Source organism: Gobius niger, assembly GCF_951799975.1.
Source record: "Gobius niger genome assembly, chromosome: 8".
Classification (NCBI taxonomy): domain Eukaryota; kingdom Metazoa; phylum Chordata; class Actinopteri; order Gobiiformes; family Gobiidae; genus Gobius; species Gobius niger.
Genome location: NC_136859.1, coordinates 26,487,518 through 26,500,985, shown reverse-complemented (window position 1 = coordinate 26,500,985; position 13,468 = coordinate 26,487,518). Strand labels below are relative to the sequence as shown.

At 42.3% G+C, this 13,468-nt stretch overlaps 1 protein-coding gene across 2 annotated transcripts in view; it reads left to right on the top strand.

Moving 5' to 3' along the window:
* Positions 1 to 13,468, top strand: part of LOC306967046 (cell adhesion molecule 4-like) — a 220,978-nt gene that overhangs the window by 205,337 nt on the left and 2,173 nt on the right. The window contains exons 7-8 of one of the 2 annotated variants that reach the window (XM_079561946.1): positions 10,128 to 10,256; positions 13,318 to 13,402. In XM_079561946.1, the coding sequence (XP_079418072.1) occupies positions 10,128 to 10,256; positions 13,318 to 13,364 (176 nt within the window). In that variant the 3' untranslated portion in view covers positions 13,365 to 13,402. The remainder of the gene's footprint in view (positions 1 to 10,127; positions 10,257 to 13,317; positions 13,403 to 13,468) is intronic. The other variant, XM_079561945.1, reaches the window with a different exon arrangement.

Below are 13,468 nucleotides of genomic sequence, written 5' to 3'. Positions count from 1 at the left end.
TCCTCGTCAAATCACCAAGGGCTGAACCTCAACAATGAAGCCCAAAGAACCATGTTATGCAAAAAAAAATTATACATGTTTTTTTAAACCTCTTACCCCCCGAGAGCTAAGACCTACGAAAGAGATTGGAACTTTTCTGTTGCGCCGTTTTGTCACATTTTTAAAGTGTTTTTGTAGGTTTTTTGTCCTGTTTTCTTGTCGCTTTTTTCTCTCACCCTTTTGTCATTTTGTCATTGTTGCTTTCTCGCATGTTTTACTCGCTATTTTATTTGCATTTTTTTGTCGCTTTTTTGTTGTCGTCATGTTTTCATCTACATTTTCGACACCATTTTGATGCTTTTGTTTTTTCGATCTGGGTAAAGCCAAACTGGACAAAATGTACTCAGTTCAGGCGGTCCAGGCGATTTTTTAATCCCAAAAATGGACTATATATACATAGTAACATTTTGTATTTATATGGTACAGTTTTACACAATAACCACCAAAGCATCTTCCCCCACTCTCCCCGACTTTAGCAGGTATTTGATCTCTTATTTGTAATAATATTTATCAACTTCATCTTGGGGGCCAGAGGTTTAAGCTGGAGGGCCGGATTTGACGTTGCCTAGCCCTGCAGCAGATAGCTATTAATTTCTTTGGAAAGATGGAACCAATACATACTGCAACTAAAAACATCTTTCCATGTGGCCAAATCACCTCGTGAAAGCCCGATCTGCAGATTTTGGAAGCTTAGTAGGGTCGGGCCTGGTTAGCTCTTGGATGGGTTGATCATGAGGGAATTTCAGGTATGGAGTGCTGGTGTTCGCTGGAGGGTCCGTGGCCATGCTAAACACATGAGATTCCTTCCCTCCCCGTATGAGTAGTACTGGGAGAGACGGAGCAGTTTAGGGGTGTTTTCATCCAATCTTCCAATCTTTGCCATGAGGAGTGTCCAAGCTACTCCCAACATGAAGCCACCACTGCGGTTGGTTCTGGAGCAGTTTTACAGCAACCAGTTTGGAAAAAGGAGAAGCTTCACACATCTATGCACTGATTGGATGTGTAGCAGAAATGAATAAAAAAATCCGTTGACATGCTATTCAAGGTGTATCTCATGAGACGGCAACTTGAGCTACAATGTTTGGCAAAGCGAAGCTAGCCTATGAGCAACAGCTGTTTGGATGGAAAATGGAAAACATTTTGCGTTGAAGTTCAGCATGTGATATTTTGTGCAGCTGTAGTGTGTACCCACTTCATTAAATGTGCTGTGCTTATGAAGAGACACAGATTGCTGTTCTACTTATCTTTTCGCCAGTTAAAATGAAATTAACTTAAGTCAGTAATGACACAACTGTGAAAAGAATAAATCACAAACACACATTGAAAGGGGCTGTAGCTTCTTTCGCCGGTTTTATCTTCTGTGCCACATATGAAGGAAAGTTGAATCTTATTGTGTGTGATGTTTACGTATGTGTGTGTGGACCTCGTGCATGAGTTTGCGTGAGATCAGGAAGAAGACGCTGTTGATTGTCTGCTGAAAACCCACAGGGCTCCTTTATGCAATTGAACTGAACTGGGTGCGCTCAGATGAATCACCGAGCCAATAAAACCCATTAGAATTGAATTGCATGAGAGAGTGTGGGAGATAGAGCGTTAGAGGAGGCAGAGGCGGCGATGGGAGGAACTGTTAGTTGCTTTCATACACACATGTATACATGTATAGATGCGTGCACATGTCTGTCACCTGGAGAAGCAGGTGAGTGGAGGTTTTCTAAAAGGAGGGCAATAAGTGAGATGAAAGAACAGGCACATTGCGAGATTGAGACGGATACTGGGTGACCAGGGATTCGTCCTGTGTCTCCCCTGCTTCTTGTAATGAGCCGTCAGGATAATTGGAATGAAAAAAAAAAAAGAACCTAGATCCCCATTTAATGAAGTGAGACTTTTGAAAAACAGAATGAGAAGTTGAGAAAGGTTTCAAGGGGGCAAAAAAGGCTAGACGAGATAATGCCAAGTCAATTTGGTTTATGAAAAAAACAATTCCTCTGAAGCCGTTTTATTCCACGCCTGGCATCGCACCGATATCGACATCTGAGCTACTTTTGAATTAGTCCACTGGCCAATCAGTCTTCGCCTTTACGGCCTTGTCAATAGACCTTCCAACCACCACCTCACCGTCCGAACTCCGGTTGACAACTAAAGGCGCGTTAGCTTTGGGCAAGGCCTGACTAATTAGGAAGACGAGACATGAAAGAATAACAGGCTGCTTCCAAGATGGCGCCGACACCGTCCTTAGGCACTCTTCTGCCAGAACGAGATACGAGAGCAGGGGAACGTCATTACTGCGAGTACCACCACCTCCATCCCTGCAAATAACATGGGTCTGCGTGCTGGATTGGCAGCCATACAGTGTTAATGAATAACAATATGATTCAGAGTGGGGAGGGGGGTACACGCTATCGGCCTTGGGAGCGACAGCTGTATATGCCATAGACCTTAATTAAGTTGAAGCAAGAAGTGTGTGAGAAATTAGAAGATGGAAGAGGTGTGAAAGACTTTGGTGAATGTTATGAGGAAAAGTAACAAGACCAGAAAGTGTTAGATGACGACGAAAATACATAGAGTTTTATGTAAGTGTATGTAGTTTTACCGTAAGTGTCAGTAGCATGTTGTTCGTGAGTGTATGCTTGTGGCCATTCATCTTCAATCCTCAAGCCAAAGCAGAGGAGTGTTATAGTGTATATAAATAACTAAAAAAAAACTAATACGGGAACACGGTGGGAAAGAGGGGCAAAATACGGGACACTTGACAGCTAATGCCTCAAGCTATTTCGGCACTTGACATTAAAGCAGTACTAAGTAACTCATGCCCCTAGAGGCCAGTGTCTCTAGCATGTTGTGTCGTAGCATGTTGCGTTTTTTTTTACTCATGAATTGTCCGTGAGAGTAAATACTACCCTGACAGAAAAGACAAAGGGAGAGAGGGATATTGTACATCCAATTACACAATGGAGATTATTTATTTCACTCAAACTTGGCTGTAAATACTGTTTAAGTGGTGCTAGCTTTGCCCGTTCGCCTGTTAGCTTCTTCTTTGGGATTCTATTAGTGTGTATTGGTGACTCCGACCCGTAGGGACGAAAGCTGCAATTGTGGTTTTCTGGCTAGAGACACCAGGGGGAGATGAAAGACCCCCCAACCATCCTATGAACACTTGTATTACCCCCAGAGGGACAACGGAAAGGATTTATTTAGTTAAACAAGTTACTTAGCACTGCTTTAATGTACCTCAGTATTTTTCATCCATTCGTTTTTTTCCTTGTCTATAAAAACCCATCAGACTTGTATATCGACTGGTATAACAGATGACAGAAAAGGAGCTTTTTCTTTTAAAATTCGAACATTCTGTATTAATGTTAGATTGAAAATGTGCTAATGGTGAAACTATATCAGGCATGCACAACAAGAAACACAACAATTTAGTTTGATTTCTATTCACAAATTCTGAACACATATTTTTATTTGCAGAGACATGAAAGCCAAGTTTGGGCTTAGAAGGAGAGAAACAAACAAAACAAAACAAATGTACAAGCGTGCCCCGCATAGTGCTGACATAAGAGGAGTGCAAAAAGAGATTGATTATCTCAGGGCCAGAGGAAGAAGAGAGAGGAGAGACAGAGGAATACTTACCAATAAATTACTCTGGAGTTGAAAGCCCAGTGTGTTCGTCATTGCTCCCTCAGTGCACAGAAACCACTACGTGTCAGCTCGTATAGGCTTCTGTGTGCTGCATGACACCGTTCACAATCCAGCTCCTGAACACACGGTCCACCCGGCACGATGCGGTCTTTCTGCCTTTGATGAAGTGGCATGGAAAGTGCTGACACTGACTACACTTTTACGCATCCTTCATGTGTCAGCCACTATTTTTGTCTTTTGTGACAATGTAGCAGGGGGAAGGTTGGCGGCGGCTACGTAAACAACCCAGTGGCACACAAGTGATATATGAGCCATGAATATCACACTTCAAAATGCTGAAGATGCTGAAGATGCAGGAGCAAGTACGGCAATGTTTATAAAGAGACTTAAGTGTGTTTTCTAAGCCTGTCAACCGGGGATGTGTCAACGGGGTTTCCATGGGCAGCGCAGGCCACCCTTGGTTTGTGATCAGCCACCCCAGGCGTCATCCCATTGAAGCAAAAGTGTATTGGGTTTAATTAGATTTACTCGTGGACTGAACTTTCACAAATATGGGAGAGTTTAATTGGCAACCTCACATAACCAACTGCCACTCCTCGGTCTGCCCAGTAGAAAACCCTGGGCATGAACCATCTGTCAACATGTAAAAGCCCGAAATAGTATAATGGACCTTATTATAATGTGTCCCCTCTTGCTAATGGCAATCACTGCAGTTCACTGTGTCTTCAGAGACATTTGATACAGAAAGTAAGAAAGTAAGTAACATTCAAGTCCGCTTTGAAACCAACTCATGTTTTCTGCTGATCTTCACCCCGAAAACATTGTGTATTTGCCCCTGATTAAAGTATATGTCAAGTCTCCAGGCCATTGTTCACCGTTGAATGACACAGTCACTCATGGCCCTCCTCCATCGAGAATGCGTTTGTCACGGACAATGGCTCTTTTCTCGCCGCTATTTTGCCATAGGAAAGCGGTCAGATGATATTGTCAGTTCAAATTGCCACATCTTTCTCCACTTAAGTGTGTGTTCAGCTACTGTATGCCCTTGCCTTTGTACATGCTTTAACCTCGCTATTCTGTTCGGGATCCATGACATTGACAACACTTGTGTCTTTGTATTTATCACCTGTGTACGTTTTGAGATCTTTTCCATTCTGTCAATTTGAAAACTAATTAAAAGAATGTATCTTCAGTGAATGGAATCAGTCTCAGTAGCTTGTGTTTGTCAAGTAGCTTTTTCCTCTCTGCATTTCTCCACCTCCATAGAAATCATTGGCGGAGACCAACCTGGTTTAAGCGCCTTTAATGATTGCTGAGCAGGTGGCAGCCAGGAAGCGCAATTAATATTCTCGGCATAATAAAGTCTGTCCTGTTTTATGTGCAATAGTAACTTGGCTATAAAACCTTGTAGCGCCTATACAGCCAAATGTCGCTGCATGTTGTAGATAATAGCTTGTGTGTAATCCCATCCCTGTTTGTCTGTAGAGAATGTGTCGCTCACTTCCACGGTCCCTCCCACTCCTAACACTACATCTACCACCTCCCTACCTGCCACCCCAACCTCCACCATCAATACCACCATCACCTCCATCACCACCACCACTACCACCACCACCAATACCTCTACCACCACCCTGATCCTCCCAACATCCAGCCTGGTCCCTGACGCAAGAGGTAAAGTGAACCACACAATCCAAGGAGAATCTATAGCCTTGTTTTCAGAGGTTTGGTGTGATCTGGGTCAGGTCTGTAAAACAAAGAGTTGTGTTGTTATATGCTGGATGCCCTGCCTGGTCCTCATTGAGAAGTTTTGGCCGTTCTGAAGTTTCCAAAACCTGGACTTTCTAATCTTCATGAGGGGAGCGTTTAGACATGCATTTGGTCTTCTTTGTTGTTTACAATAAAGCCATTTCAATATGTCATTGTTATCCCGTTGTCCTGAACTGGGGCGAAATAAGAATGTATTTCATTTCTGCTGAAGTTCCATTGAAGTTCAAAATATGCGGTGATGAATGAATGTGGTGTATAGTTTTTACATACAGTATTTTAGCGCTACATTAGAGGGGAGGGCATCCAAAGCTAAGCCTCTTCAAAATGAACAAGTGAATCACTGCCAACAAAACGGCTGGTCCACATTTGGAGGGCACTTCACTGTAATCTTATCCATTACTGACCCATCTCATACCATGATTCTTATGAAAACAGGTGTATCTTCTTGACCCTTTCCACTCTCCTTCAGTGCTTTCTCCTCGGGTCATGGCTTTCAGACTGCACACTTTCACTCTCTCCAACTTTCGCTCACCCCGCACGTTCATACATAAGCTCATGTGTCTGCAGACGCTCGCATTTGCATGTTGCAACCTTCTGCTCCGTTCCCCTCTTATCGCTGTCTGTTTGATCCCCACACATTGCCAGCTCAGCACTTGAGCATATGTGTGTGTGTGTGTATATGTTTATGTCTGGGTTATCTTTGAGCTCGGGGATGTAGCAGCAGCAGCCCTGAGCTAAATGATAGTGGCCTCTAAAGGAGGCTGTCAGCTGCTCCTACGCTGAACATACCAGATCTTAGATCATTAATATTTAACCTATATCCTCAATCTTATGAATATTAATATTGTATTCAGGGGGAAACAGAAGATCCTGTTATGGTGCATAGCATATATTGTGTTATCTGTGCAGAGGTCAGAAATATGGTTGGACTTTCAGTGGATTCTTGCAAGAGGAAGTGGAAATGTTTTCAAGTAATAACCAAGTTTGTTATTTTGATACCAAAATGAATTCAGCTAAATATCCAGAGAAAAATTACAAGCGTATGTGAAAATTATGTCTTGACCTTCATTTAAAGGTGCATTATGCAACTTTTTATGCAAAAAAAATATATATTTGTGCATGTTTGACCTTGTATTGACCCTGCAGTTGTATAAGTGGTCAGCATGGCACCTTTACTTTCGATCACAGTGGTCTCTAGGACGCTCCAGGATCAATTGTTTGCAAAGTTTTCACTGCTGGCGGACCCTCTCACCAGAATACCTACAAAACAATTCTTCCTGGAGCGTTGTAAAGACCACCGTGATCGAAAGCACAGGTGCCGTGCTGACCACTTATACAACTGCAGGGTCAATACAAAGTCAAACATGCGCATATATCAACTTATTTTTTCACATAAAAAGTTGCATAATGCACCTTTAAATTTGATGTCCAAGCTGAACAGCACTGCATTGCAATTCACATCATTTTTTTTCTTGCAATGATACTAAAGCCTTTCCTTCTCGATTTAACTCCAGACAATTCATAATTCAAATCGAAAAGACACTTGGCAATAACAGATGCAAATGAAGGGAAATGAAATGGAATTCTGAACAGCTTTGGTGCTAACACTCAGCTGCTCAGGTAGACAGTTATGGGCAAAGATACTTCATTCTTCATAAAGTATAGTAATATAATATAATACTGTACAAGAAGCCGTTTTTTCTTAGTCATTTCATGTACATTTCCACACATTGCTTTTAAACACAGGCGTGTTTGTCATAATGCCCATTGGATCCTGGGACTAACTTTACCGTATTTCTTCTGAAAGGTCACATCACTTTAACATACAAGGTGAAAAACTGAGAAAAACGCTCTTGGATCCTGGCGGTCGTCTAATCGTTTTCTCCCTGAAGAATGTTTCACAGCAGGAGAGTGAAAGGCTTGGCACCGATCAGCTAAAGCCGCTCAGCCTGTGCAACTCACACACACATACAGTGGCACCGGCGTCAACATCCCCTCAACTATCCCTCCGCTACACCTTGGGCCGCATTTCGCTACATAAAAGCTGCAGCAGATAAAGTAGAGAGACGGTTCACCTGCTGGGCACATGCGAAGGTGTCAGGGAGAGTCTTGGGGGGGGGGAGTTAGCGGCTCGAACGTTGGGGGTGAGCGTTTAGCCGATTCTGATGTATTATTTCAAGGCGTCCGTGGAGAAACAACGCGCTTTATAATGCTGTCAGTCATTCGATGTGAAGCGCTGGGCTGTGGAGGGTTGAGAACAGTGTGGGGCCCCCGAGTGCGTTGCTTCTTTCATTCAGTGAAAAAAAAAAATACATTACAGGAGAAGGAATCGCTTGATCACTCGGCATTTGAAGAGCGTATCTCCGGCGACATCGCATGGAACCTTGAAATTCATTAGATCACATTCACACAGGGGACGCACTTTGGCACTAGGATATTAAAGTCGACAGTGAATCTCCTTTATTGCCCATTTTGTCGGTGCCAGCACAATCTTCCAATGCCTTTCACCATTATTTTTTATAATAATAACCAGATATTATCACTCATCGACCTTTTATGGATTTGGCACATCCTCCATGATAAGCCTGCCTATTGTGCATGTTGTGGGTTGACGGGTAAGATCATAGTGTCCCCAAGTCACTTTCTTGCTGTGAGACGATAACACTGACCGCTCAGCTGCCATCGAATTATACCAGATGTAAGAAATATAACGGTTGTTGTACAAATACTGAAGTCTTTAGCAGTTGTAGAGACAGTGTTTTGGAGAAGCAACTGCATGAGTCTGATATGATTTATCTCAGTGGTATTTTCCTTGTTGAATGAAGGTCAAATACAATCTGAACATGATGTTAGAATCCTAATAGCACTTTTACCTGTAAGACGTTTCTCTTCAGATCGCTGATGTTAGGACTAAATGGCTCATATAGTTTTAAATCTTTTCTATCATGGTCTAAGTGAAGCCGCATTAGTAGGGCTGTGTCCTTGCACGGTCCTCTTACAATGCGTCCAATCACTCTGGGCAAATAACATTTTGAGTTGTTTTCCTATAAAACGACTTTCATTTTACACCCCACACAAATTGCTGCATTGTGTCGCATTTATGACCTTAATCCAGTTACTCTCCATTTATGATGTTCTGCTTCACTGTGTCAGATCCGACTGTTATTGAGTTTTTAACCTCATAGCCTTGTTTTAAGACCTTTTTAGCCCATACTGTATTGTGAAGCACAATATTAAGTATTTTTGGGCTGCAGTTCAGCAATTGTTGAACATTTTAAACTGGAAAGTCGGCCCCGTTACCAATAAAATGACTCTTACTTATCGACCTATGATTGATCTGATCATTCAAACATCAGTATCAGGCTGCAAATAATAAAGCCGCCACATGTCTGCTTGAAACTTCTCTTGCACACATGATTGTGTTGGTGCTTCGCTCATGTTTACGAGAAGTCACGATAATAAAGTTTGTCCACAAGAGGTCAGTGTTCAAACAGAATGAAGCAATTCTGACTTCGGACCTTGCAAGACTTTTTTGTCAGGAAAACCTTGAAGTGTTACAAGGCTTCACTCACCCATCACTATCTAAATTTACTGGACGATTGTTACATTGCTCAATAATTTTTACAAGTTCATCGAAAATATCAAAAACATTTTCAGTTTTCACTGAAATTGACCACTTTTTTAAACATTTTTTTTTGCTTATAAGTTGCTTGTTTTTTTTTTTCCAATTCCCCTTTTCCTGTTTGATAAAATGTTTGCAAATCTTGTTTAGAAATGTAATGTATGCAGATTATTTTTCTGCATTTGTGGCTTTAAAATACAATACATGGGCATGAAAATGGCATTAAAAAGCATTAAATATTGACTTGCTTCTGCCTGTATAAACAGTGTATTAACAACTGTCAATGCTGTCAATAAGAATAAGCACCAAATGTGTAACAAAAAACATCATAAAACTCCAAACAAGTTACACTGATTCAAAGAGCAAATAGTTTTCAAAGAATGATCTCATTTTTTTTGTTAGAAGAGGCATGAAGAGAGCTCTCGAACCCACAATGCTTAGGCTTGGACTGTCTTCCATGGAGTGACCACTTGACCACCGACTGTGCAAATGGAAGGCATTTTGGACTTAATAACTGAGCACTACCTGGTGTGTCTCTGATCCTGATTTATTCTGCTGTTTTAAGTGTATTTACTCTTGTCTTTGAAGCCGGCGGAGGTTGGCATGAAAGCCTCTGACGTGCATATTTTCCCAAGGATTTAGCTTGTTTTTTCGTAAGTATTTTTTTTTTTTCTTTTTTCTTCTTTCATCATCATGTTATCTAAACCTGCAGCGATCTGTTTGATTCCCTCTTCTCAGGGCTGCACAAGAAGGGGTGTAACACTGAAAGTTTTGCCCTTCTTTCCAAATGCATTGTGCCTTTCACAGGTTGCTTGGTTTTGAGTTTATGGGGTTTGAACTCTCCTAATCCTTCAGTCCTTTTCCTGTCAATCGGTGCGGTGGGGAGGTGATGATTCCGGTTATGTGAAAGATTGACTTTTTCTCCTCTCTACCTCTCGATTGTTTTGTTTTTTTCATTTTCTCTTTCCTGTAAGATCTGATCCATCTTATTACTGTCTTGTGCACTGCGGTTTCTGATTTATGTCTTTCTCCCTGTGACGTCTCTGTTCCCTCTCAGATCCCGGTGCAGTGGTGGAGACCCACAGTGCAGTACCGTACGCAGTGATAGGGGGCGTGCTGGCGCTGCTGGTGTTCACTGTCATCTGTGTCCTCATCGTAACCATATGGTGCTCGGTCCGGCAGAAAGGTACACACTTGGTCTTGATTCAGAAGTAGACAGTTCATGGCCACTTCATCACGTGGATCTCTTATGTTTCTTTTCCTTTTTGTAGTTTTTTTTTTGCATTTTTGTTTTGTTTTTATTTGGTCTGAAACTTGTTTCCAGTTTAAATGTACACACATTTCCAAAGTATTCACTCCATGCAGGAATTCTTAGTAAATGGGCATAATAAAGTGGCATAAAAGTTACTATGTTACAGTAGAACAACACATTATCATTCCCTTCAAGCTTAATTGCCACATGGTTTGACTTTTCAGATTCATAGACATCCACTCTTTCAGTATTCCACTTCATGTACTCTGCTGGCAGAGACAGACATTCAAATGGCACTAAGGTACAGTCCCGAACAAAAGTTTAAGACCAAAAATGTTCACATTTTGCATGGTGGATCTTAATAAGATTCCATCCATCCATCTTCTTCCACTTTTCCGTTTCCGTGTCGTGGTGGCAGCTGTTGGAGCTGTCCAAATCACATTGCACCGGCCCCTGTGGCTCCTCCTGCAGGTGGTGGGTCCACGGAAGGACGGCCTCGCTATTAACCAGGCCTGTTGGTCTCTCATAAGGGGCTTCTGAACCGCTCTTTGTCTGACCCGTCACCTAGAACCTGTTTGCCCTGGGATTGCTCAAACCCCTCCACCACGTTAAGGTGGCGGTTCCAGGAGGGGTTAATAAGATTCCAAGAACTTCTATATGCAACAAGAAGAAAAGGGAGTGAGACTGTAAACATATTTGAGTAACTATTTTATTGAAAACAACAATTAAATTGTAATAGTCTATTTTGCGGCTGGAATTCACACTGTCATGACGTCCTGATGGCAAAGGCAATTAAAATATTTTTGTTTTGAGTGTGGTCAGGTTGTTGTGGAGCTGCTGAGTTGGGAGGCAGTAAAACAGTCATTTTGAATGTCTTAAAAGACAGAACAAAAGAACAAAAGACTCAAGTGTCACCAGCACTGAACCATAGGATCGGAATGGCTGTCCGTCAAGACATTGGACCATGCTTGACCCAAATTAAGACCCCAAAACTCAGTTTCTTCTTGTTGCATATTGAAGTACTACTTGGAACCTTGTTAAGACCCAACCATGCAGAATGTGAATGTTTGCCATTCTTCAAGTGGTCTCAAACTCTTGATCCGGACTGTATATTAGCTTGAGTAACTTTTACAAATGAGAATACACAATACCGACAATTTCAGATCTATCTTGCACACTGCACCGCCTAAACATATTAGCCTTTTCCAACCCTTTCCACTTGAGCCAGCCTGGTTAATGTCATCTGACCTCTGTCAACACGGTTGGTTTGTCTCCAGTATCGCAGTGTAGCTGCTATGTGATTGTCCACACTACAACAACTGTATCTGTAAAGCGACCAGCATGTATCTTCTCATTTCTTTTTACACAAGAACATTCCCCTCTTTCTGACCGCTCTGTGGTTTAATGTGCTGTGTAAAGAAATCATTGGAGGCCAGTCAGGGCCGCAATCGTCCAAAATAATCTTTTAAAGCGAGGTGTAAAACTGGCACGGGCATATAGACAGAAGAAGAGGCTCCGGCGCTGTCCGTGATCAATGACCTTGGCCCGCACGGTGCTGAGGGGATGAGAAGGGGCGGGGCTGCAACTCTACGTGTGGTATCTATGTTTTACGACTCTGTTAGTGTATCAAGGCTTATCTATAAAGAGAAGGGAGCCTTTCGAAGGTCCCTATCTTTTTAAGTGCACTTGCTTTGGCACTCTTTCTACTCGGGCACTAAAGCTGCCAAGAACTTAAACCAAGGAACACAGTCACACGACGCAGGGAACCCATTACTTACCCCACAGCTGGACAAGCAGTCCGTCTATGACCTGACCGCCAATCAACTACAAAGGCAGGACTATTATAACCAATCGGAGCAGAGAAAGGGCCAGAAGGGCTTCGTCTTAAGTTGGGTGTGAGTGTCAGAGTGCCAGTCAAGCTCAGAGCTAAAGCAAAACTGCGTGTCAGTCTGCACAGTGGAGTGAAGGGGACACTGCAGTAGGTCGATGAGTTGTGCCACAGCAAAGAATTAATCATACTGACTTTGGAGGGCTGTGTAAAGTCGTGGGAAGGGTTTGCAAGAGTGCATTTCCATTCCATCAGGTGTCTCATCAGAATCAGTTATTCTAACTAGCTAAAAAAACAAAAAAAACTGATTCATCTTTTGAGATTACGAGAAGTTATTGGATGCCTGCCTCCATGGTAAGTGGGGCCAGTATTGGTCAAGGTTAGACTACTGTGCAATAACAAGCAGGTCTTTGTGGTTCTTGTTCTGGTTCTTGTAAATCCTTATCAAAGAACTTCACATATTTGTCTCCCTCAAAATGTGGAACAACAGTTAAACAAAAGTTCCTTGTATTTCTTTTGATGTTTGAAAATGCAGAACAAGAGATAATCAAAAGAAATGAATCATCTTAAATGAGTTATGGGGGACTGTCCCCTATTTGGGTTGTATTTTTTTGTGTGCTCTATTTCAGTTCTCTAAAATGAATAATTAATTTATCTAAAAACTCTATTTATTTTTGGGGGCAGAATCTTCAGTGTATCCAAAGAGACTCCAATCTGCCATGCCAAACAAGAGCGATGCCCTCCAGCACGTCCCTCGTCCAAGTGAATATGCCCAGAGCACCTCACCAGGAAAGCCTAGATATTGAGGCCAGAGACCGGAGGAGCTGTACTCCCAATTTCTTCGGAGTGACCAGGCTCTTCACTCACAGCTTTTGCTCATATGAAAGTGCTGGAAAGTATATTTACTTCAGCATCAAAAGCCTTTAGGAGCACTACTTCCACACCACAACAGAGCATTCGCTGTGGAGGATGTACCAGTTGGTCGGGCGGCTGTTCCTTTACTGTCAATAGCCCATTAACCAAACATCAGTCAGTCACTTTGAGATGAAGATCATTGTTCCGATCTTAACATTGCCAATCTTTTCTTCTTTCCTGTCTCCCATTCTCTCCTCTTCACGTTTCCTCATTCACTCACCCATCCAACACCTTTCATTTCCGCCGGTACAGCCGCACGCCGTGTCCGTACCCGTCATTCTATCTTTGCTTGGTATTGACCTAACAATCACTCCACTAATGAATTAATCCGTCACAGGTATGATGCTCAATAATCTGGGTCTGATCGGTTTGGTAATGCTCCATGTTGCTTAGCCGCCTAACC